General features: G+C 40.0%; 1 protein-coding gene across 6 annotated transcripts in view; it reads left to right on the top strand.

Moving 5' to 3' along the window:
• Positions 1-4,755, top strand: part of Mep1b (meprin A subunit beta) — a 31,213-nt gene extending 26,458 nt beyond the window's left edge. For all 6 annotated transcript variants that reach the window (XM_070028645.1, XM_070028646.1, XM_070028644.1 and 3 more), the window contains 3 exons: positions 2,112-2,238; positions 2,857-3,061; positions 4,595-4,755. In XM_070028645.1, coding sequence (XP_069884746.1) covers positions 2,112-2,238; positions 2,857-3,061; positions 4,595-4,609 — 347 coding nt within the window. In that variant the 3' untranslated portion in view covers positions 4,610-4,755. The remainder of the gene's footprint in view (positions 1-2,111; positions 2,239-2,856; positions 3,062-4,594) is intronic.
• Positions 4,756-26,320: the final 21,565 nt, after the last annotated feature.

Genomic DNA, 26,320 nt, shown 5'->3' with positions numbered 1-26,320 from the left:
AGCTTCTTTTAACAATAATATTTTTATTATTAATAAAATATTATTAAATAAAATAGTATCAATATTATTGTTAAAAATAGTAACAATATGAAAATAATTTCATTTGAAACAGTGAAAGTGTCAGGGAAAGAGTATAATTATTTCTTCATGGAAATTTCTTGAGAAATGAATTACGGAATAGCTAATATTTTCTAGGACTATATTCTAGGATTCAAACATAAAAATATCACACAAGTACATCAAATCAAACCAGAAATGGACTGTTTTGTCATCTGTTTTAGATGCACACACATGCACATGTGTAAAAGCACACACATCTTGGCAGTAATGACATTAGTCTATTGTTCTTTAAAGTATCTTATCCAGGGTAGCCAATAATTATACTTTCCAGATAATCTGGCAATTTCCATGTTCTATATTATATGATGAAATTCATCTACTGTTAAAAATCCACATGTAATCCACAGAGTCTTCCTTGTGAGGAGAGGTGGTACTAGCAAAACAGTGTCCATTAGGGTAGATCAAGATGATACTTCTTGGGAAAAGATAATCCAAAATAACATTTTTTGGGGGGGTCTGGTCATGGAGCCTGAACTCTGGGCCTGGGCGCTGTCCCTCAGCTCTTGAGCTCAAGGCTAGCGCTCTACCACTTGAGCCACAGAGCCACTTCTGGATTTTTTCTTTTTTGCTTATGTGGTGCTGAGGAATCAAACCTAGGGCCTCATGCATGCAAGACAAGCACTCTATCACTGAGCCACATTCCCAGCCATCAAAATAACATTTTTTTTGTATTACTGTGGTTTCAACTCAGGACCCTGTAGCCTTGTGCTTGCTAGACAGGTGCTCTAGTGCTAAGCCATGCCTCTAACCTGCTTTTTTTCTTCCCCATGTTGGAACACGATCTGTTTATTTAAGCTTACCATCCATTGCTGGTATGCCAGATGCATACAGCCATGTCTAACTTTCCTCTGTTGAGAGGGAATCTCAGACTTAAGTTTAGGATGACAGGTGCATGCCACTTTCCCAGCTATGCATTGAGAGGGGGTCTTGTGAACTTTTCTTCCTGAGCCGGCCTCAAACTCCCAAGTAGCTAAGATTACAGTCATGAGCCACTGATACTTGGTAGCTCTGGTTATTTTGAGACAGAGCCTCACAGCTTGCCCCGGCTAGCTTGAACTGTGATCTTCTCTGTCGCTGGCATGGCCAGCATTTGCCACCACCAGCTTTTTCTGTTGAGATAGGATCTCAAGAACTTTATTTTATTTTTTACCCAGGCTGGCCTAGAATCTTGATCCTTCTGTACCTCCCAAGTAGCTAGAAATACAGATGTGAGTAACTGGCCCTGACTCCTAAATCATTCTGTCAGGAGAGAAAACATTTTATGTAGCCGAGAAAAAGTCACATCTTCATTAACTCTCTTTAGTCTTGTTTGAATCAAAGACAACCCTCTCTCCTCCTATATCTTAAAAAAAAATCAACAAGAAAAAGCAAAGAATGTGACTCTGGATTTTAGGCCACCAAACATCTTGCTTGAATTCTAACATGTTACTTCACCATAAGAAAGATTATTTATCCTTAGCTGTTCAATACGTGTGTGTGTGTGTGTGTGTGTGTGTGTGTACTGGAATTTAAACTTAGGACCTGGCATTCTTGCTTGCCTTTTTTGCCTTTACCCAGTGTTCTATCACTTGAGCTACATCTCTAGTTCCTGCTTTTTTTTTTTTTTTCTGGTTAACTGGAGATAAGAGCCTTACAGATTTTTCTGACTGGCCTTGTTCTGAACAATGATGGCTAGATCTCAGCCACCTGAGTAGCTAGGATTACAGCTGGGAGCCACCAGCACCTGGTATTTGTGCTTTTGAGCTCTGCCTCCCCCCATGTCCTTTGAAGGTTGGTGTCCAAGGCTTGTGTTGCTCTGAGTTCCAACAGCCCAGGCAAGCACAGGCTTAAGTTGCAGCTCTACAGCTTGGCTCAGTTCTCTGCACCTACTTTTTATTATAGTGTCATGACTGTTGCTGTACCCTGACCATCTTATCTTCTCAGACTAAAAGGTTGGATGATTGATTATTAAAGCAAGAGCTGATGCCAGCCTGTTCTCCTATCTTCCTCAGACATAGCTCACCTCAATACCTCACAAGTGCAGCCAATCCCAACCTCTGATATCCTTGACCTCTGCTCCAGTTTCACATGTGAGAATGGCGGCATCTGCACTGTCAAAAATGGCAAAGCTGAGTGCAGGTAAGGGGTTGTGTGGGAAAGACCGCCTCATTCTTCTGAAAGAAATCTCATGGTGCCAGTTAAAGCAGGTTTGATCACTGAAAGTTCATATGATTGAAATGAGCCCGTTGCCATCTCAAGAGCCATGTGGGATGTTCACTTTCCTTGCACTACATTTAGGGCTTCAGACAGATACAAAGATAATGAACTATTGATGAAATATAGCACATTACATTCTAATTGCCTGAAAAAGTTCCCACAAGTTGCATAATTATTAAAGCCTCACACAACCTTGGTCTTTGGAGCATGGCTATTCTCATCTTCTAGATGAAGACACTGAAATTCTGGGATCTTGGCCAAGGTGTGAAGGCAGCAGGCGAGGAGCTCAATATTCTGTTCCTTAGGCTACCTCTCTTCCCTAGCTTGGAGCTGTTGTTCTAGCATCTGCTTAGGTGTAATAATTTCCCTTTTTGTATTCTTGAGCTGCCAGTCCCACATCTCCCTCCAGGCTAGAGTGAGTGAAGTAATTTTGTAGTTCAGGGACTTGATGGTGATCACTAGATTAAAGGCAATCCTTTGACAGAGAAGACATCCAGAGTTAAATGTCAGTGTGTGGCTCCATCTCATGTCCATGAGCAGGTGTCCTGCAGGAGAAGACTGGTGGTTCATGGGAGAAAGGTGTGAGAGGAAAGGCTCCACCCGAGACACCATCATCATTGCTGCTTCTTCTACTGCTGCTGTGTTTGGCTTGATGCTCATCGTCACGCTCATTAGTGTCTATTGTACCCGGAAGAAATATCGTCCAAAGACAAGTTCAAATACAGAAAATATAAATCTAGAAAACGTAAGTTAAGTCTGATATTGGTTATTCAAAACCTATTGGTGCAACCATATGGAGAGGAATTAGGGCCGTTTTACACACTATTCTTTGTTTGGTTTTCAATAGTAGGATGAATGATTTGAAGCTCCTATTTCCTTCACTTTACATTAATGGTTCTGAAACTGGGGAAAGGGAAGGAAAAGGAGTGGCGTCACATCTGAATGTTGCTTAAAAGCAGAGTTTTTAAAGTCTTCCAGATACATAAGAATCTCTGAAAATTTTAAGTGAAGTAAATGAAAAAAGGCCCTGTTAGAATATTCTTCAAAATAAAAATATAGCAGCTGACTAAAGCAAGAGCACATCTTAAGAAAAACTATCATTTAAGAGATGTATTCTTTCTTTGAGCCAGTATTGTGGACATGAACTCAAAACCTTGAGCTCTTGCTTGGCTTTTTTGTTCAAGGCTGTCACTCTAGTATTTGAATCATGCCTTCATCTGATGCTTAATTGGAATAAAGAGTCTCATGGACTTCTCTGCCTGGGCTAGTTTTGACCCTCAATCCTTAAATCTTGGCCTCCCAAGTAGCTAGGATTACAGGTGTAAATCACCAGCACCCAGCTAAGAGATTCTGTATTTTATTTTAAGTTTAGGATATTCTGAGTGGAAAACACTGTATCAAGATACTAAGTTTTGGGGAAAATCAGGCCAAAGATGGGTAATAGTTGTGAACAGAAAGCAATTTTGTTCACATTAATGATTAGTCTGTTTCTGAATGTCAATCTTTAACCATGAGACAATAGATCAATTGCTTCAGAAACTTATTAGAAGAGTACTTAAAATGTATACATGTTCATTGTCTTTTTGTCCTCTATTTCCAGCTTGTTTATGATGCAAAAGGGACAGTGTCATCAATGTGGGACCCAACGGGCCAACCTGGTGGTGGCTGTGTCTGTAGGCTGGTCCCCTGGCCCAGTAGGGAAGAGCCAGGCTTTAGTTAGCAAGGCAGGTGGAAGAGGGCATAGAGAGGAAGGGAAGGGGGCTGCCAACTTATTTTCCTAGGAACTGAAAAACGTGAGTTATTATAGGGGTTCTCACTTAGTCAATACAGATAGGAAGGAATTAAAGAAAAATGATTTTAAAACAATGAGAAGAGAGAAAAAGGCAATCATTACAATATCAGGACAGAATTCTTTGGTCTCTAGGTAATTAAATACATTCTCAAGGGCAAGAAATCAACTGATGTTTTCCTTAGTCTTGGCATTGCTTCAGTTAATTCATGATAACAGATCTTACGGATCTAGTTTAGATCTTAAATCAGGATGACCTTCTTTCTGAGGCTCCTTTGTGTGCTCATCCTTAATGGCTTGGTGTCCGAGTAATGGGGCCCTGAAAGGTCAAGGAATTGTCCTGGAGACCAAAAGCCAGCTGAAAGGGAGACAGGCCAGGAGACTGCTGATGGAGACCACTTAAAAATTAGACTGTGTCATTGTGATTCACGTAAGGGGTAGTTTTCAAATTCAGAAATTAAGTCATCAAATTATTCTTTCTCCTTTTAGCAATATGCTTTTTGAAGATTAACTCAACAATACAAGCTAGCAAATGAAACGAAAAAGGACTCTTCATCGTGGATTTACCTAAGCTATAATTACAACATCGCATTCTTCTCAAAATGGCTCTTCTTTGTAATAACTGAATGTACTATAGGTGATTATTTTGATAAAAGCCAAATTGTCCAAATATCTTCCCTCCTCTCTGTGAGTTTTTTTGTCTGTGTTTTTCTTTATGGAAAAATAGCAGCTCAGGCTCATCTGGATGCATAAATTGTCACTAAGAGGGAGTGTAGCCACTGGAGAGAACTTTCCCAACCACCCATCCTTCTGTCTGGGCCTAGTATAGTGATCTCGCCGGGGTCCCAGTCAGCCCCCCATGGAATGATCATCTGTGTGGAATCTCAGTAGTTTTACTCTTGTCCTGTCTTCAGGTAGGGAAGGCAGCTTTCCCCACCCATTGACAAATGCTTCCTTCCAAACATGGCTACTTCCTTTTCTTTTCATATACTCCTTTGTCATGTCATGTCATGTGAGTGTGATTTTTCATATATTTGGGCACATGACTTTAGTCCCCAAGAAAACTTTCTTCTACTGGAAGAGCAATTTTCAAAGTTCAGGGCCTTACAAGCCTTTCTTTACACTTTAAAATTTTATTTCAGATCCCAAAGATTTATAAGCCTTCTGTTGACCAGTATTTTCATTGTAAGAAACAAAACTGGGACTTTTTTTTAATGGTTGTCCTGGGGCTTGAACTTGGCTTGAACTGATGGTCTCATTTGCTTTTCTTGTTGCTCAAGGCTGGAAGCTATAACTCTAGTTCCTGATTTTTGATGGTTTATTACAGATAAGGATCTTATATATTTATCTGCCCAGGCTGGTTTTGAACTGTGATCCTCAGTCTTCAGACACCTGAAGTTAGGGTTATTGGCATGAGCCACCAGCACCCAGCATCAACCTGGGACAATTCTAAGCTATGCATTTATTAGTCATTAATAAGTGAATAGGTATTCTATCACTTGAGCCACACTCCTAATTTAACCAAGGGTAATTTTTTCAAAGTCCATTAGGACTGGAATATGAAGCCATATGACAAAATTTTGTGCCATGTCCAGTAAAGTCCAGGGTTTTTAAGATTCTACAATGAACATTTAGGCAGTATAGGTTCACTGGGTTAGCAGCTCTTGCAACTTCAGACCTTTTGTTATATAGTTCCAAAACATTAGTTAATATCACTACTGACCACATTAAGAAAGTGTTGGGAATTTGCTTATGTTCATTGTGGGAAGAATAACATTTCTAAAATTGTATTTTTTTACCCAAAAGCTTACATTTTGATCATCAGTAGCATATATTGTCTTAACATCTTTTTTTTCCCTTTCTCTGTATCTTACCATATAGCTCAAGCCAGTCTTGAACTCATGATCTTCCTGTCTCAGCCTCTCATGTACTAAAGAGTTCAAGCTTATGTCTACATTTGCAGTTAGCTAAATAACTTCTTCTAATAATAAAGTCACTTCATTAATTTTTTTAATGTCCCAGTACTGGAACCAGAACTCAGAGCCTGATAGCTGACACGTAGCATTTTTACTCAAGGCTGGTGCTTTCCTCTTGAACCATAGCTCTATGTCTGACTTTGGAGTGGCTAACTGGAGAAAAGAGTCTCATAAACTTTCCAGCTTGTGCTAGCTTCCAAATGTGATCCTCAGATCTCAGCCTCCTGAGTAGCTAGAATTACAGACATGAGCTACCAGTGCCTGGCAGTTTTCAATTCACATTTTGTTTTGCCATAATTATAGATTTATATGCTGTGTTAAGAAGTAATACTGTGGGATCCATGGACCCTTTACTCAGATTCTGCTAGTACTCCATCTTACAAAGTCTGTCTCACACACAGTCAGGATTCTGACTCTACACTGGGTGCTGGGGGCTCATGCTTGTAATCCTAGCTACTCAGGAGGCTGAGATCTGAGGCTTGCCGTTTGAAGCCACCTCAGACAGGAAAGTTCATGAGGCTCTTATTTTCAATAACCTACTCAGAAAAAACTGGTAGTGGTGCTGTGGCTCAGGTGGTAGAATGCTACCCTTGGGCAAAAAGAGCTCAGGGACAGCACCCAGTCCCAGGCCCTGAATTCAAGCTCCATAACCAACCAAGCAACCACCCAAACAACAACAAAAACTGACTCTGGTACAGACAAGATGGAGTCCCAATATCCATTTCCCTTTTGTTCTTACTGTACATCCTCTGCCAACCACCACCATGTTATAGTCCTATAATTTTGTCATGTCAGAATGTCCTGTTCATGTCCTATTCATGGATTCATACAGTATGGAACATTTAGGGGTTGATTCCCCCACTCACTCCTAGCATAATTCTTTGTAGATTCATCCAGGCTATAGTGTGTATCAGTAGGTTGCTGTTTTTTAACTGATGAAGAGCAGCCAATCGTCTGAATGTATAGTCATTCATTTGTTTAAGATCATCTAAATTGTTTCTAGTTCTTGGCTATTACAAATGATTTGTAGAATGGCTGTACCATTTTACATTCTACCAGCAATATATAAGTGATCCAATTTCTCGGCATCCTTGTCAACTTTTTTCTTTTGTTTTTAAAGAATTTTTAAACAACAACAACAAAAATAACTTTTAACTGGCCTGGGGTTGGCCACTATCCTTGGGATTTTTTTTCCTTAAGGCTAGGGCTCTACCTCTTGGGTCATAGCTCCACTTCAGGCTTTCTGCTTATAGTCTTCATTTTTAGAGCAGTTTGAGATCTTCAACAAAACTGAGCAGCAATATGTAAGTGATCCAGCACTTAGGAAAAGCTGCTGTTGGTAGAAGAGAAAATACCAAGGAATGATGGAAGGGAAGGGCAGGGAAGCAGGAGGATGAATCTTCAATGAGGACAGATTATTCTTAGAAGTAGGGAGAGGGGATGGAGGACTAGTTAAAAGATTTTTTTTGTTGGTTTGGGGGCTTGAAATCAGGGCCTGGCAGCTGTCCCTGAGCACCTTTGCTTAAAGAAAGCACTCTACCACTTTGAGCCACAACTTCACTTCTGGTTTTCTGGTGGTTCAGCTGAGATAGTCTCACAGGCTTTCCTGCCTGGGCTGGCTTTGAACTGCAATTCTCAGATCTCAGCCTTCTGAGTAGCTTAGGTTACAGGCATAAGACACCAGCTCTTGGTGAAAGTAGATTTTAAATACAAGTCTGAGAGCAAAACTAAAATGCACACATGCTTTTCCTTACAATACGTGGCTTGGGTGGTTCACAGGAGCAGTCCTGGTGAAGAAGATGCAGCCCTGCGAGGTTGGTGAAGTTTATGCCATTGTTTGTGCATGAAGGTCATGAACATTTGTGCCACAGCTTTCCTTGTCTCTCAGTAAGGTGTTCAGATGATTAACAATACAAAATGATGGCAAGCTGTTACCGCTCCCTATTAAGAAGTTCCCAAATGGAAATAGAGGTAATTTTTTTAAAAAATTGCTATATTTTTATTCTAGGATAAATGGAAGAAAAACCTCTGATGTCTTACTTGTGAATATAATCATATTATTCATAGGTATATGAAAATATATCACAAGGACAAAGGGATCTGAGTACATATAAACATACATACTTTAATAAAATGATATTTGTTAATACTATATAGCTACACAGGCTTACATTTTTGCTGTTAGTTTCAGATTTGAAGCTTCTGAATAATGTAAGGAGTTTTTTGGTGGTTTTTTTTTGGTGCCAGTGATGGAGGCCCAGGGAAAGCCCCTGAGTTCAAGGTTAGTTTTACCACTTGAGCCACAGCTCTACTTCCAGCTTTTCATGGTTATTTGGAGATAAGAGTCTTATAGATCTTTCCTATTAGGCTGGCTCCAAATGGTGATTCCCAGGTCTCAGCCTCCTGAGTAGCTAAGATTACAGGTATGAACCATGGACTCCTGGTGGTGAACGGATTTTGTTTTGCAATTGATTCTAGGCTATGACTGAGGCATGCAAACATTTATTTAGCTCTGTGTTATCAAATAGTTCCTCTTCTTCTGTTCTACAAAAACTCCCATCCCACACTGTTATCCTTAAAATGAGAGAGCAAAGGAAACCATCCCAGTTGCCACGGCCCAGGGCCTGCTATGGTAGCCACACCAGGATTCCTTTCACCATGGTGTCTGTGATTACTTAAGACAAGTGTCCTCAGGTAGAATTAACTGCTTTCCTGGATAACAGAATTCAAGAGTTAGAGCATCAGAACAGAGTTGAGTTCCTTCTTTTTTGGGGGGGGATCCGGTCGTGGGGCCTGAACTCTGGGCCTGGGCGCTGTCCCTCAGCTCTTCAGCTCAAGGCTAACACTCTACCACTTGAGCCACAGCGCCATTTCCGGCTATTTTTTCTTTTTGCTTATGTGGTGCTGAGGAATCGAACCCAGGGCCTCATGCATGCAAGGCAAGCGTTCTACCACTGAGCCACCTTCCCAGCCCCAGAGTTGAGTTCGTTCTAAGTAATGTTTGGCCTGGTAAGAGTACATTGGTCGTCTATGCTGTACTCAAAGCAGCATTTTCCGGCCCCATGCCCCCATGGCAGCCAGCTGTCAAGCTATGCGTGTGAGGACCATAGTTGAAAGGAAGAGTATATCTGGAAACCATCTAAAGGGCACTGTCCTGTCCTTGGAGTAAAATCACAGTTCCCAACTTGTAGGGCCACTAGTTTTAAAATTGTGGAGGCTTAAAGAATTTGAAATGTGAGATTTTCAAAGCCTTTAACATTTTATACATAGGGACTTTGTGAATACCTTTAATAGCATGCAATTTCCACATTTTTGGTAGGATATGACCATACCACATTTGTTGTTGTTGTTGTTGTTTTGTTTTTGCCAGTCATGAGGCCTAACCTCTAGGCCTGGGCACTGTCCCTCAGCTTTTCAGCTCAAGGCTAGAGCTGTACCACTTGAGCCACAGTGCTACTTCCGGCTTTTTCTGCTTATGTGGTGCCAAGGAATAGAACCCAGGGCCTCATGCATGCAAGGCAAGCGCTCTAACACTGAGCTACCTTCCCAGCCCCTCATACCACATTTTTTGGCAAAATCCTATTCTAATACTTGGATACTCTTCCAGTTCTCCTTTTGAGTGATTGGCACCTGTGGAAATTAATTAATCTACTTTGTTAAGTATAGGGAGAGATTGAACATTATGTGACTTAAAGGGTCAAAATGATCTTAAAGATCTTGCATTTCTTCTATAGATATCAAAATGTAAGGTCCTCAGAAGAAAGGGACTCAGTTCAGATTATCCAGAAAATCAACCTTCCTTCCGTCCTTCCTTCCTTCCTTCCTTCCTTCCTTCCTTCCTTCCTTCCTTCCTTCCTTCCTTTCTTTCTTTCTTTCTTTCTTTCTTTCTTTCTTTCTTTCTTTCTTTCTTTCTTTCTTTCTCTCTTTCTTTCTCTCTTTCTTTCTCTCTTTCTCTCTCTCTCTTTCTTTCTCTCTCTGTCTTTCTTTCTCTGCCTGGTGCCTGCCTGCCTGCCTGCCTGCCTGCCTTCCTTCCTTCCTTCCTTCCTTCCTTCCTTCCTTCCTTCCTTCCTTTCTTTCTTTCTTTCCTTCTTTCCTTCTTTCCTTCTTTCCTTCTTTCCTTCTTTCCTTCCTTCTTTCTTTCTTTCTTTCTTTCTTTCTTTCTTTCTTTCTTTCTTTCTTTCTTTCTTTCTTTCTTTCTTTCTTTCTTTCTTTCTTTCTTTTTTCTTTCCCGTCATGGGTCTTGAACTCTGGATTCTGGGCCTGGGCACTGTCCCTGCACTCTTCAGCTCTAGGAGAGTGCTCTAGCTGTGATTGACAGGGGTCTTCCGACCCCAATCTATGCATTTCAAATGCTGCTACCTGGCAGGGAGTCTATGAGAAACAAGAAATTGCAGCTGACTTTCAGCATAGCGTGATCACTATGGCTGGTCACTGAGGTCCCAAGTGAGAAAGAATGTGGAAACAAGTAGTTACAGCTTGACTCCTGGTCGTAAAATTCAAGACTCTTTGGATTATAGGTAAAGAATGTACAAGTTTGTTTAAGCAGATGGAGATTTTATTGGCTGCAAATATGAACTTTGGGAAGGCTAAGGCTCATTGGGCCCCAGGAATGATACAGGAATCAGAAACGCCCATGCCGTCAGGACTTACCCTGGTCTTTGGCTATCTTACTTCACCTCTCTCTGCATGTTGACTTTGTTCTATTCTGTTCTCTCTTGCTGCGGCTGGTGGGGCTACACTGAGGTCATAGCAGCTCTGCTACAGATAGGATGAGGTTCTTTCAGCGTAGTTACACTTTGAAACTATGTAGGCAAAGAGTTTTTAAATCACATTTTTATTTTATTTAAGTAGTTGTACAAAGAGGTTACAATTCAACATGCAGTCTAAGTACAATGCATGTTGATCTGTTATCACCCTTACCCACCATCCATCCCAACCCACCCTCCTCTCAATTTTCCTAGTTTCATTGGATATACATTGAATACTGTGGAAAGATTTTTTGATTGTCTTGGTTTCTTGTGGCCAAGGGTGAGGCGGTATGTTATGCCCAGTTCAGCTCAAGTGCGCACCTTTGTGGCGGAGGAGGGAGATGCACACATGGATGTTGAATATTTTCCTGGTTTGATTGAGCGTTTACTTTGTATCTGTTTAAAAAAATACTTTTTCAACTTATCTGAGCTTTTCTGCTTGTCTCAGACATATACTAGTTATTGCAAATAAGGAAACATGGGACCTATGTTTCTTTGGGCCTGGCCTACTTCACTTAATATAATTTTTTCCAAGTCTTTCCATTTCCTAACAAATGGGGCAATGTCATTCTTTCTGATGGAGGCATAGAATTCCATTGTGTATATATACTACATTCTCTTGATCCATTCATCTCCTGAGGGGCATCTGCGTTGGTTCCATATCTTAGCTAGGTAAATAATGCTGCAATAAACATAGTCGTGCAGGTAGAAAAGCTCAGATAAGTTGATGTTAGGGAAATGAACCCTAAGATATGTATTTAAATGTTTTTTTATGCGATTGTTTCTAACACATTTATAAGATTATTTCTTTGTTGCTTTGTATGTCCATCCCCCACAGCATAACCCCTGATTTCACTGTATTTGATGTTGGTATAATTTGTGGAGGGGAAGGGAAAAAACAAATCGTTTAAGTAGGGCTACAGGTGGATCCATTGCAACAATGAGATGTACAAGTCGTTATGTTGAAAATGAACTTTACAACTTTTGTGCAGGGTGGGGGGGAGGATTGGGTGGGGAGCAGGGAGAGGATGGAAAGGGAATGTGAAGGGGAAACAAAGGAGGAGGCTACAATGCTTGATAAGAAATGTACTCGTTATCTTGCCCATGTAATTGTAACCCCTATGTACAGTATTTTCACAATAAAAAAAAATGAAAAAAGAGAAAAAAATACTTTTTCAACAGAAATGGAGGGAAAGTGGGAAAACAGATGGTACTCAGTAGACAATGGTACTCAGTAGACACTGGGTTGAAAATGAACTATACAGGGCTGGGAATTTGGCTCAGTGGTAGAGTGCTTGCCTTGCATGCCTGAGGCCCTGAGTTTGATTCCTCAGCACCACATAAGAAAAAAGCTGGGAGTGTTGCTGTGGCTCAAGTGGTAGAGCCCTAGCCTTGAGCTGAAGAGCCGAGGGACAGCGCCCAGGCCCAGAGTTCAGGACCCACAACCGGACCCCCCTACCCCCCAAAAAGAAAATGAACTATACAACTTGTGGACAAAGAATGTAGGGAAAAACTGGGAGTGAAGGACGAGATGACATTGTCCAAAAGAAATGTACTCATTATCTGACTTACAGAATGGTAACCTTTCTGTATGCCATCTTTGTAATAGCAATAAAAATTAAAAATTTAAACTAATAAATAAAAATATGTAAGCTTTTTTTTCTTTTTAAAGTAAGTATACTATGAGCCAGATTCCTTTCCTTACTCAGTTGATCGTGGAGCTAGACCTAACAGATTCTTCTCTTTCTGTGCCAGTCCTGGGGCTTGAACTCAGATTCTGGGCATGTCGCTTCAATTTTTTGTTCAAGGCTAATGCTCTACCACTTGAGCCATGGCTCCATTTCCAGCTTTTTGGTAGTTAATTGGAGATAAAAGTCTCCTAGACTTTCCTGCTCAGATCTCCGCCTCCTGAATAACTAGGATTACAGGCATGAGCCACATGCACCTGGCTTCCGCTTTTCTTTTTGAAGAAGGTGACTGGGGAGGTGATTCTTCACCACATGTCCTTCTGTGGGCCACCACAGTCACAACCACATAAGCTTCCCCAAATAGCTTTCTTTCCAAACCGACTCTCCCCGACCCCCTTTGCTGGTAGGTTGCTTTATTCTTGAAGACTTCTGTTTGCAAGAAAGCTGGCAATGATCTTCAAACTTTGGTGACTCATGAGGGTTGCTCACATAGCTATTCCTTGGACATGTTTTTGTATTTTGTTAAAAAGAATGAAATGGTTGTTACTCTATTTAGCACATGAGTTTTTTAGTCATATGTTACTCTTCCTATTTCATCTTAAAAAACAGCATAGGTTAAGACTTGCAGAAATGGAAATTAATTAAGCATTAGAGACAGTCTAATAACTGGGAGAGTAAAGCACTGGCTATAATTAAAAAGTCTGATAGCCGAGAAAGAAAAGCATTACAAATGTAAGAAATGCATTATACCATGAGAATGTCATGTTAAATAATAATAACAAGTAATTCTTGTGAAATATTGAACTATTGAGTATTAGCTCAGACATACAAATTTAAGATCATGAAATCTTAGAATAAGAAATAAAAGAACTGCATTTTTTTAACGGTCAGCGATGTTGAGCATTTCTTCATATGTCTATTGACCATTCTTATTTCCTTGTGAAGTCTCTCTTGAAGTCTTTAGCCCACTTATTAATGGGGCAGTTGTTTCTTTAAGGATTTTTTTTGGAGGACTTAATTGTTTGAGTTCTAAGTGTATTTTAGATATGAGGCCTGTGTTTGTTGTGTGGCTAGTGAAGATCTTCTCTCAGTCTGTGGGCTTTCTATTAATCTTGCTAGCTATGTCCTTTGCCATGCAGAAGCTCTACAGTTTAATGCAGTCCCATTTGTCCAACCTTTCTTTGATTTGTTATTTTTTGGGGGTCATTACTAAGAAAATTTCAGCCTGGGGCAAGGAGCCCTAGTGTTTCCTCTATGCCTTTCTGTAAGACTTTCAGAGTATGTGATCTTACATTGAGTTCTTCGATCCATTTGGAGTTGATTCTGGTGCAGTATACTATATAAGGATCCGACTTCAGTTTTCTACACATGTACAGCCAATTCTGCCAGCACCATTGGTTGAAGAGGTAGTTTCTCTTTCCTTCTGTATTTTTGGCTTTCTTAACAACGTTTAAGTGGATGTAGGTCTGTGGGATCACTTCTGGGTCTTCAATTCTTATGTTTCTTATCAAGCATTGTTGTGGGTCTTCAATTCTATTCCATTGGTCTTCAGCCCTGTTCATGTGCCAGTACCAAGCTGTTTTTATAACTAAGGCTTTATAATAGAGTTTGGAGGTTGGAATTGGTATTCTTCCAGTACTGCTCTTCCTGCTAAGGATTGTTTTTGCCATTTGGGGTCTCCTATTATTCCATATCATTTTTAAAACATTTTTTCTTCTATTTCATTAAAGAATGTTGGTGGGATTTTGATGGGCATTGTATTGAATTTATAGATAGCTTTAAGTAGTTTTGCCATTTTAATGATAATCCTCCCAATCCAGGAGCATGGGAGGTTGTTCTACTTCCTTAAGTCTGCTTTAATTTCCTTTTTCAGGTTTTAAAAATTTCATCATAGAGGTCCTTCACATCTTTGGTTAAGTTAATTTCTAGTTTTTTGGGGGGACTATTACAAAAGGAGTTAATTTCCTGATTTCAGCCCCATTTTTCTCCTTGTTGGCATACAGATAAGCCATTGATTTTTGAGGGCTAATTTTATACCTTGCTTCTTTGCCAAAGTTTTGGATCAGCTCAAGTAACTTTGGAGAGGAGTCTATGGGTGCTCTTTAAATACAGGATCACGTCATCTGCGAAGAGGGAGAGTTTTGCTTCTTCTTTCTCAATTTGGATCCCCTTTGTGTTTAACTCTTGCCTTATTGCTCTGACTAGGAATTCCAATATTGAAAAGAAGTAGAACTATTTACTTCTTTGATTTTTTTCTCTTGTGTATGTGCAATGCACAGTTGATAAGCTCATTTTTTTTGTTATCTTTTATTTCAGGGGACACAGCTGAGAATTCAGAAGAATACTGGAAGAAATGATTTTTTTCTCTCCTAGTTCTAATTTATATGCAAAACCAGAGTCTTAATTCCTCAGAATGTGACCTTATTTGGAAAGTCAGCCTTTGAGGATGAAATTAGTTAAGGGCATTTAGGATGAGGATAGACCCCTTATTTAATAACTAATTTCCAATGGTACAGAATAAATACTTTAAAAAATCTCAACATCCTAGAACTAGGCTATGATTGACTACTTCCAATAGTCTGTGTGTTGGTTTGGAATCTTATAACATGCCTCAATGCTCTCTGAGATTTGTGAGAAGCATCTAGTGTTCACACCCAGACATTTCTTACCTGTATCATTTAGAAGAAGATTGAGAAATCTTTCAGAAAGAACATATCTTTACAAATATAGGTTATTGCTGTCTTTTTAACAGCAAAATATAAAAATTCCCTTTTCCTCCTTCTGTTCCAACCCAGTCCATCTGCTTTGCATTCCCTTGCTTCTCTGTGGCTTACACCTTTTCTGGGGCTTATTAGCACTTGTCATTCAGTCATTTGTCTTTCATCTCCCTGTCTAATTTAACAGCCAAGTGACTGGCTGATTCCTGGCTTCCATGTAGGTTAGCAGGAGCAATCTGAAACCCTCAGCTCAGATGAGTTTTTAGCCTTCTGTGTATGTTGTCTCCTGCAGCAGCAGAGGATATATTTGTGTTGGAGCTCAGCATAACATGCTCTGCTCAGTTTCCCCTAGAGAGGACAAGCAGAGCCATTGTGGGACAGGGTGAGTCTTTCCCCCTGGAACTTGGGCCTGTGCTTCTACCTCTGCAGTGTTAACTCCTCAACCTCATTCCTGCTGTGAATATTGGAAAACTCAGTTAAGAGAGAGGCTGGCCAAAGCAATATGCATGTAAAAATGTTTTAAAACATAAGATTTTAGGTTTTAGGATTCTTGATATTCCTAGTGTGACCTTTCCTTTCCTTTCTTTCTTTCTTTCTTTTTTTCCAGTTGTGGGGCCTGAACTCTGGGCCTAGGTGCTGTCCCTCAGTTCTTCAGCTCAAGGCTAGCGCCCTATCACTTGAGCCACAGCACTATTGCTGGCTTTTTCTGCTTATGTGGTGCTGAGGACTTGAACCCAGGGCCTCATGCACGCGAGGCAAGCACTCTACCACTGAGCCACCTTCCCAGTCCTGGTCTTTCCTTTTCTAACAATCTTTAGGCCCTAACCCCTCCTCCTTCCTCTGCCAAGTACCTCAAATGTTTGGGGAGTACTCAGAAAAATATTTATGACATTGAATTGAATAATTCCTATAATCAAAGGCATGCTAAAAATAATACATTTCGAGGATTTTAAAAAAATTTAGTTAATTTATTTTTTTGGTTGGTTGTGGGGCTTGAACTCTGGGCTTGGGCACTGTCCCTGTGCTCTTCAGCTCAAGGTGAGCACTCTATCGCTTGAGCCACAGCGCCACTTCTGGTTTTCTAGTGGTTTTTATTGGAGGTAAGAGTCTCACGGACTTTCCTGCCCGGGCTGGCTTTGAACCATGATCCTCAGATCTCAGCCTCCTGAATAGCTAGGATTACAGGCATGAGCCACCAGCGCTTGGCCTCGAGGATTATTTTATAAAGAAGCCTTAAAGCAGGGGCTGGGACGGTGGCTTGCCTTGCATGCTTGAGGCCCTGGGTTTGATTCCTCAGCACCACATAAGCAGAAAAAGTTGGCAGTGGAACTATGGCTCAAGTGGTAGAGTGCGAGCTTGAGCTGAAGAGCTGAGGGACAGTGTCCAGGCCTTCAGGCCCCATGAGCCACAAAATAATAATAATAATAATAATAATAATAATAATAATAATAATAATAATAATAAATTTATAAAAAGTAGCCTTAACGTAGAGGCAATATTTCATTTGAGTTATTATTTGGGTTATTAAATGATATTTAGGGAACTTCTTTTTACTTGACAATAAAATAATTGTGCCATTTTCCTTCTTTTCAAAATGACAGTCCTTCTGCTTGACTTAAGTATTTGGAAATGAGACAAACTCACCACTCCAAATTCAAAGTTTCTGTGCAAATTGAGAAGACTATTAACATACAGCAAAATCACAGTACTTTTCTAAAGTCTAGTATTCATTTTCTTGTACCATTTATATCATTAATTGCTTAAAATTACATATTACAATTTGATATTTGTGCAGACTTGAGTTTTCTAGGTGTAGGCTTTGGCTCCAACTATAATCTTTGTCAAAGGTGTCTGGCATGTTAAAGAGCTAAGTTGATAGATATTAGATTGAAGAGGTACTAGGTTGAGGAGGTAGTAGGTTGAGGAAGTACTAAGTTAAGGGGGTGCTATTTGGTGTGAGGAGGATTCTCAGGTTTAACTTGATTTCCTGGAAGCTATCAAGATTAGATATTGATTCAGGTTTGATGAGGAAAGTGGGTGGAAATTCAAGAAAAGGAACTTCTCTATTTACAAAGGTGACTTAAGAAAATCATGGGCTAGGAAGGTGGCTCAGTGGTAGAGTGCCTGCCTTGCATGCATGAGGCCCTGGGTTCGATTTCTTAGCACCATATAAGCAGGAAAAGCCAGTAGTGGTGCTATGGCTCAAATGGTAGGGCACTTGCCTTGAACTGAAGAGCTGAGGGACAGCGTCTAGGTCCAGAGTTCAGGCCCCACAACTGGAAAAAAAAAAAAGAATTAAAAAAAAAAAGAAAATCATTTGCTCTAAAATAGGGTTGGGCACCTTCTGAATGCCAGAGCTTGTTTCAAGCACTGGAAATATGGCAACAAACACACAAAGGTCTTGGGTGAAAACAAAACAGAGTCCTAACATAAAAAAGTTGATTTTGACAAATACTAGGCAAAGGGATTACAAGCAAGTTTCTATGTGGAGAGAGAAAAAGAGAGAGAGAGAGAGAGAGAGAGAGAGAGAGAGAGAGAGAGAGAGAGAGAGAGAGAGAGAGAGAGAGAGAGAGAGAGAGAGAGAGAGAGAGAGAGAAACAGAGAGAGAGAGAGAGAGAGAGAGACAGAGCGTGAGCGAGAAACAGAGGGGGGGGGGTTGGTTACTACTGTTTGGGGAAGGTTAGTCCAATGACAAATACAAGTAAAAATCTGAATAAACTACAGGATTGAATGTGAGAGATACCAAAGAGTACGTTGGAAATAGATATTTTTAGGCACTCTGTGTGTGTGTGTATGTGTGTTTGTGTGTGTGTGTGTTTGTGCACACATGCCCTCATGTGCTGGGGATGGAACTCAGAACCCAGGGCCTCATGCATTCTAATGCTTTACCACTAAATCCCAATCCCAATCATCATCCTATTTTCTTCTTCCCCCTGCCCCCAAGAGATTAAAGAAATGTTCTTAGTAGCATATATGAGTTGTGCGTATGGTTCTGTTGTGACATTTCCATACACACATATAATGTACCACATCAACCTTACCCCCATCACCCTCTCGTATTCTCTACTTCTCCTTGGCCTATTTTCTAATGAGTTTTAGAAATAATCATTTGTGAATTCTATTGAAAGCTGAAATACTACTCTTTGAAACTTGTCCTATGTTGTCATCTGGGTAACGTCTTCCTCCTCTGAATAGCTCCCTTCTTTTTGGAACTTCCTGTCAACAACTGTTTTTGTTAGCATCCTGCTGTGGTACCCAGACTACCTGCTGCACTGACCTGTGTGTGTGTGTGTGTGTGTGTGTGTGTGTGTGTGTGTGTGTGTGTGTGTGTGTGTGTGTGTGTGTCCTTGTTCTCTACTGTGAATTCCTTGTGGACAAGCTTTATGACCTCACTTTTTATTTGCCACTGGTAGGGAGTATTTAATAAATATATGTTCAAGGAATATGTTTGATTCATTTCCACAATTAGAAACAAGGGCAGATTTTACATCATGTGGAGTATGTGTCTGTGTGTCTGTGTGTCTGTGTGTGTGCATGTGCACACACACACGTGTGCTTGCACACCAGTACTGGGGCTTGAACTCAGGGCCTTGAGCTCTTGCTTAGCCTTTTTGCTCAAGGCTGGTTCGCTACCACTTGAACCACAGCTTCACTTTCAGCTTTTTGCTGGGTAAATCGAGGGTTTTTCTGGCCTCAAACTTCAGCTGTAGATTTCAGCCCCCTGAGTGACTAGGAATATAGGTTTGAGCCACCAGTTCCCAGCATGCCTTGTACATTTTTTACCCCTTTTCCAAGTGTCTGACATTGAGAAGGACTGGGCAACAGTAGACAGAGATTTAAGTTCTTAAATGAAAGTGCCCCAAAATCTTCACTCAAGCTCTACTTGGCCTTTGAGACTGCACCCTAAGTGTAAAATGGGAAGACCTAGATGAGAGGGAGATTTAGATTTAAAGTACTGCATTTTTTCGTAGATCAAAGTTGGAATTTGGTGCTAAGTAAGGAATAAGGAGATGACTGGAGGAATTGGGGGTAGAGTTGATGTATTGAACAAAAGACATTTGTGATAAAGGTCAAATGATGTTCTCACACATAAAAATGTTTCCAATAAAGAGGCAAGCACATTTTTATGCCAGAAAATGATGACACAGTAATTGTGCTAGTTTAGCTTTTTGTTTTCTTGCTAATATTACATCATGGAATCACACAAGCGTGGTGAGGAGGGGACAATAAAAATAAGTTATCAATGCACTATTAACTCAGCGTGCTCTTACCTATTAATAAGACATTGATGTCTCCTTTTAAGCGTGTCACATTGAGAAACACTTTCTCATTACCTCCAAACGGCATACACAAAATGGCTTTTTTAATATACTCATGTCTGTGGATGCTTGGCGCTAAAGACTTGTTTAAATGGTCAAAGATATCCTATTTAAGAAACAGGAAACACTTACATTGCACATTATCAACATTAGAATAGAATCTCATTATCCATTAGCTGGTATTTGTGCGATTTATAACTCACTTTAGATTGAGTTTTGCAGGATTTCATGATCTTTGCCACATCATCAGCTGAAAACGTAGGTGCTATGTCTTTGCTCATCAGTTTGATATTATTAGCTAGGATGATGGCTGTATGTTTCCAAGGCTGCAGAAATCTTTTAAGAGATGCTGCTAATTAACTATTAAATAAATGCTTGGATGAAGTTATCTTCATAACAGATAAGCTACTTGGAAATTGCTTCCAATAAAATGGAATGAGTTAAATTTCTTCCTGTGCATTTGTGTTAACCTTTGCCCATCTCTTAGAAATCTACGCTAGAACACTAGACGGTGTACTGTCTTTAGACTGTGTTTTCTTGAAACTTTGCAAAGAAAGAGAGCTGGTGCAGAGACACTCTATTCAATGGCCTGTGGGAATTAAAGTTGCTTCAAATGACTTGATGTTTTCACTGCTCTCAGGCAAACCTCATACAATGTGTGTGCTTGTTCATATAGGGAGCGAGAAAAACCTCATAGAAGCAAGTGTTTTAGGTCATAAAAAGTAAATCACATCATAATTTACAGAGAATTATGTATTCATTAAGTCAAAAACATTTTTTTACTGTTTTGAATGAGAGAAGCAATAGAAACATTCAAAACTCTAGGAGAAGTGGGTGTCTTGCATTTTCTCGAATGCTATGACATTATTTCATTGGATTGAAAACTAAATGGAGGCTTCCATTCTAAGTACAAAAATTTCTTAAATACGTGAATGCAGATAGTTGCATACATTTAGTATGTAATAAACATGGATCTTTCCTAAAAAAAACAACAAAAACAACCATTACTAATAGTTTGTTTCCCAAAGCTAAATTTACATATTCAATTTGTTTCACTGTACCAATCCAATGTACTAATGTAGTCTGGGAGGTGAGCAGTCTTGGAAGAGCAGGGCTAAGACAAACTAAACATAGGACCTTATGATCCATTGACTTACCATCCATAGGCCCAAAGTTTGCACTCCCCTTGAGGAGGGGAATGGCCCAATAGTACAAATATGAGGGTAACATTGATGCAATAGGGGAAAGTTATCGAGAGGTGGACAGCAGAAGAGAAAGGCTCCAATAACACTGGAGAAGTAAAGAGCAATTTACGAAATTTAAATCCATCAACTCACCCTTTCCTCTGCCTTTCCACTCACCAGCAGATTCCACACAGTCCGCCATGGATGCCATATTGGTTGCAGTCCAGGAGATAGAGGAGTAAGTCCAATTCCTGACCTCAGAAAAATTTAAGCACCATCCCTTTCTTTTCAGTGAAAAAGGTCAACCCCTGTTGGTGTATTGTCTTTCCACTTCACAATGACAAAGCATCTCCTTCCTTTCCTTACTGCTTTTATTTTTCCTTTGGGCTTAACTTTCCCTTTTTGAAGATATGAAAACCTGGCTCTTGCTTCCTACAGGAAACTTTATTCATTCACTACTGCTCCCAAGACTGAGTATAAACCTTTCCAACTCAAAGAAAGTTCAGACATAAAATCTTCTAAATGCAGAAGTATACGGACTCACTAATGACCCCATAGAGCTCACCACTTTTTAAACAATTTTCTTTTTAAAAATAAGTTCTATAATACCTTGCTGCATTCTTTTCCTAAAAATGTATTTTTAGCCTAAAAATGTATTTTAGGCTGAAAGTAGTGGAACAATGCAGCAATTTAAAACTGTACATTTGTCTGGAGGTAAGGGTAAAGAAATTAGCTTCATTATTTTTGTTTCTTAGCCTGATGGGTAAAGTCAGAATTCTGGAGATGGAGTCATTTATGAAGAACAGAGGCTCATTTGGGGAAGTGCAGCAGCACCAGCATCTGCTTGGTTGTGGGTGAAGGTCTTCTGCTGCTTCAACTCACCATGAAAGAGAAAGGAGAGGTAGCAAAATACTGCTGTAGTCCTGAATCCCGGAGTCCCATGCAGCCACTCACAGCCTTGTGTTTCCAATCAGAAAAGCAGGTCTTGGTGAAGTAGACGTTTGTTCAGTGTGGCAATGATGAGAAGAAAGAGGGAGAGCAGAGCCCTAAGTCCTGTCTTTGAGGTAGAGTTATGAAGTTGGAGCGTTGCACAGATAAAAGGTCAGGGCAGGAGGCAAGCAAGGAGCCCTCATCAAACTGTGGTCTGGTCGACTGTCTCAGGTCTGGTTCTGCTGTGTCTTCTTGGTGCCAGAGAAATCATTATTGTTTGGAGTTGGTGGAGGGCAGGAGGTTAGGAGTAGGGTGACAGGGCTAGCAGGGAATTCAGCTTACCATGAGCTCATGGCTCCTGCCTGAAGGCTAGCCTTGTTTCTCATCATCATGTGATCTGCTTGCAAGGCTCATTGCTCCTAGACTCTTGAAAAATATCCTCGTTACTCTGTTCTCACAGTCTTCAGCCTTGAGGGGGATTAAAGAGTTTAGGTATATTTAAGGCTAATGAATATTAAATGAGCAGATTTTAGACAGACAAAAAAGAAGGGATTCACACTTGTTGAGCAGGAATCTGACCCCCAAGTTTACGGTAGCAAAGAAGACAGATGTAAAATGATGGTGGAGAAGCCAAGCTTTAGCTACTCAGTGAGCACCTGCAGGCCCAAGGGAAGAGGTAGTGTTTACCATAAAAGCAGCCACCAAGCCGGGCACCGGAGGCTCACACCTGTAATCCTGGCTACTCAGGAGGCGGAGATCTAAGGATCACAGTTCAAAGCCAGCCCAAGCAGGAAAGTCTGTGAGACCTTTTTTTTTTTTTTGCTTTTTAAAATATGACTTTATATGTATATTTTTATAAAACACTAGCCAATATCTCTACCTTTTAATATTCTCACAGACAACAATTTTAATACAATAATTATTTCATCCTAAGGATCATATGAAGATTAAATAAATTCATACACTTGACACATTTAACCCACTGGTGGGAACATATGTTTTGCCTCATTGTTATTATTGCTTTTGAAAGTCCTGTGATTCTTTTCTTTTCTTGTAAAGATGCTGAACAGAGGGGTGACAGTTACATGAGTAAGGCCATGAGCACATTGCTTGTCCATCACTGTTATTGTACAGATGCTGTACAGAGGGGTGACAGTTACATGGATAAGGCAATGAGCACATTACTTGTCCATCATTGTTACCCTTCCCTTGTTGTTGTCCCACTATCCCTTCCCTCCCCCACCTCCCCCACTCCTCTCCATGCCCACCCCCTTCCCCCCCCCCGAAGTTGCAAAGTTCATTTCCGATATACTGTCCTGTGGGTATCCTTGTTGCAATGGGTCATCCTGTGTCTTCATTTCAGCGTTCTGTTATTCCTCTTTGCCTCCCCAGATTAGACAAATGTATATAGAAGATGCAGGGTACCAAAATCAAGCACAGTGACAACAGGGGATATACCATAGGGGAAAGAACATACAAAGGAAACAAACAAAAAAGAAAGAATATAGTACATTTAAAACAATAACAATAAAGACAGACCTCTTGTGTCCATATCTTGGGGTTCATTTCACTTACCATCATCTTACATGGATATATGTACATAGCTTTGGAGATTTTTCAGGTCATTTGATAAGATTATCCTATATATATTAATTATTGCAAATAAGGGAAATCATGGGACCTAAATTTATTTGGGTCTGGCTTACTTCACTTAATGTGATTTTTTCCAAGTCTCCAAAAACAAATCCTCAAAGAAACAACTGCCCCATTGATAAGACTTAAAGAGAGACTTCTCTAGAGGAAATAAGAATGGCCAATAGACACATGAAGAAATGCTCAACTTCTCTGGCCTTAAAAGAAATGCAAATCAAAACAACATTGAGATTCCACCTATTAGTTACAATCGCTATAATCAAGAAATCTAATAACAACAGATGCTGGAGAGGATGTTGCCAAAAGGGAACCCTACTGCATTGTTGGTGAGTGTAAACTTGTTCAACCACTCTGGAAATCAGTATGGATATTCCTCAAAAGACTACACATAGAGCTCCCTTATGACCCAGCAATCCCACTTCTGGGCATTTACCCAAATGAAAACAAACAAGGCCATACTAGAGCTACCAGCACAACTGTTTTTATTGAAGTATTAGTCACCATAGCTAAGGTATGGAACCAACCCAGATGCCCTTCAGTAGATAAGTGGAGAAAGAAAATGTGATACACACACACACACACACACACACACACACACACACACACACACACACACACACACAATGGAATTCTATGCTTCTGTCAGAAAGAATGACACTGCCCATTAGGAAATGGAAAGACTTAGAAAAAAATCATATTATGTGAGACTCTTTTTTATTTTTTAAATTTTTTGGGGGGGTCCGGTCGTGGGGCTTGAACTCTGGGCCTGGGCGCTGTCCCTCAGCTCTTCAGCTCAAGGCTAGCACTCTACCACTTGAGCCACAGTGCCACTTCCAGCTTTTTTCTTTTTGCTTATGTAGTGCTGAGGAATCGAATCAAACCCAGGGCCTCGGGCATGCAAGGCAAGCGCTCTACCACTGAGCCACCTTCCCAGCCCTATTTTTTAAATTTTTTAAAATGTTTTTTTTAATTGTGAAAATACTGTACAGAGGGGTTACAATTATATGAGCAAGTAATGAGTACATTTCTTATCAAGCATTGTTGCCTCCTCCTTTGTATTATGTGAGACTCTTATCCCCAATTAACTACCAGAAAACTAGTCAAGTGGTAGAGTGCTAGTCTTGAGCTGAAGAGCTCAGGGACAGCAACCAGGCTTAGAGTTCAAGCCTCAGATTGACAAAAAAATAAGGATATGGAACCAACCCAAATGTCCCTCAGTAGATGAATGGATCAAGAAAATGTGATATATATATATATATATATATATATATATATATATATATATATATATATATATATATATATATATATACAAACGTATGTATTGGAATTCTAGCCTATATTGGAATGACACCACCCCATTTGTTATGAAATGGAAAGATTTGGAAAAATTATATTAAGTGAAGTAAGACAGGCCCAAAGAAACAGGTCCCATGTTTTCCCTTATTTGCAATAACTAATATATGTCTAGGACAAGCACCAAAGGTCAAAAGCTATGTACATATGATCATATAAGATGAAGTTAAGCAAAATGAACCCCAAGATATGGACACAAGAGGTTTTATCTTTCTTGCTGTTGTTTTTAATGTACTTATAATGTAGTATGTGATTTTTTTGTTTCTTTTGCATGCTTTTCCCCCATGGTATAACCTCTGTTTTCACTGTATTTGATTCTGGTGCCCTGCATCTTGTATATACATTTTTCTAATTTGGGGAGGGGAAGTGAAATAACAAAATGCTGAAATAAGGATACAGGTCGACCCATTGTAACAATGAGATGTACAAGACACTATGTTGAAAATGAACTTTACAACTTGGAGGGAGGAGGGAGGTGTTGGGGAGGTAGAGAGGGAAGGAATGATAGGGGAAAACAAAGGAGGAAGTAACAATGCTCGATAGGAAAAGAACTTCTTACCTTACTCATGTAACTGTACAGTATCTTTACAATAAAAATATGTATTAAAAAATAAAAGCTAGGAAATGAAAAAAAAAGCAGCCACTAAATCCCAGTCACAAAATCACAATAAGCAGCCTTGCTCTATCACCACAACACAAAATGCATAGATTATACCTTCTTTATCCCCCAGTACACTTTGCCAAAGGATTGAAGTGGTGTCTGGGTGTCTGCTCAGGCTGTCCAGGGGTTTTCTCTAATCTCTGAGCAGGCATTGTCCAACTCATTCAGTTATGAGAAATTTGTTAGCTGGGAACTTACTATAAGCTATATGTTCATCCAGGCACATAAATAAACACGATTCTTTTTTCTTAGGTACTCAAAAGACTTTTATGTCTCAAAAAGGTCAACAGGTTTAGTTTTACTCTGAGAATATTCACTTCAAATTCCTTATTGTCACTTATGATAGCCTTGTGAAACTAAATCCTTTTTCCATGGTACGACACAAACTTGACCTATCCCCTATCCTGATGTGTCCTTACAGAGCTAATCTGTTGACAGAGCTCCATTTCATTCTCTCTACAAGCAAAGCATCTAGCAGGGATTCTAACGGAATGGCTTACAAACAGCAGCCATTTATTTCTCATGATTTTGAATGCTAGGAATCCAAGATCAAGGTGCTAGCAGATTTAGGGTCTGGGGATGTCTTGCTTTCTCACAGATGACAACCTTTTATCATCTCTCCCCATATGGTGATGGGGACTGGCTCACTCTCTGGGATTCTTCTTGTAAGATACTATTCCCATTCACGAGAGCCCCACCACTATGGCCTAAACACTTAGTCAAAGCCTTACCTGCTAATACTTGCTCCATGCTGATTAGGTTTTAACCTAAGAATTTGGGGAGGGGACTAAGCAGGTACCACAATTTGTCATAAAATTCACATCCTACCATACCTTTTTATGTTTAGAAGCCATGGGAATGCTATCATAACACTCATCATCTACTTCTCCCTTCATATAATGTATTTGGAAGGAACGTGACAAATGCTTACAAGACTTTTAGACACTAGAGACGTGTCCTTTCTGCCCTACCACTACGCTGGT

The sequence above is a fragment of the Dipodomys merriami genome, unplaced genomic scaffold (assembly GCF_024711535.1).
Source record: "Dipodomys merriami isolate MVZ:Mamm:240054 unplaced genomic scaffold, mDipMer1.0.p SCAF_2, whole genome shotgun sequence".
In the NCBI taxonomy this organism is placed as follows: Eukaryota; Metazoa; Chordata; class Mammalia; order Rodentia; family Heteromyidae; genus Dipodomys; species Dipodomys merriami.
The sequence above is the reverse complement of the archived record's forward strand: the minus strand, read 5'-3'. Positions and strand labels throughout refer to the sequence as shown.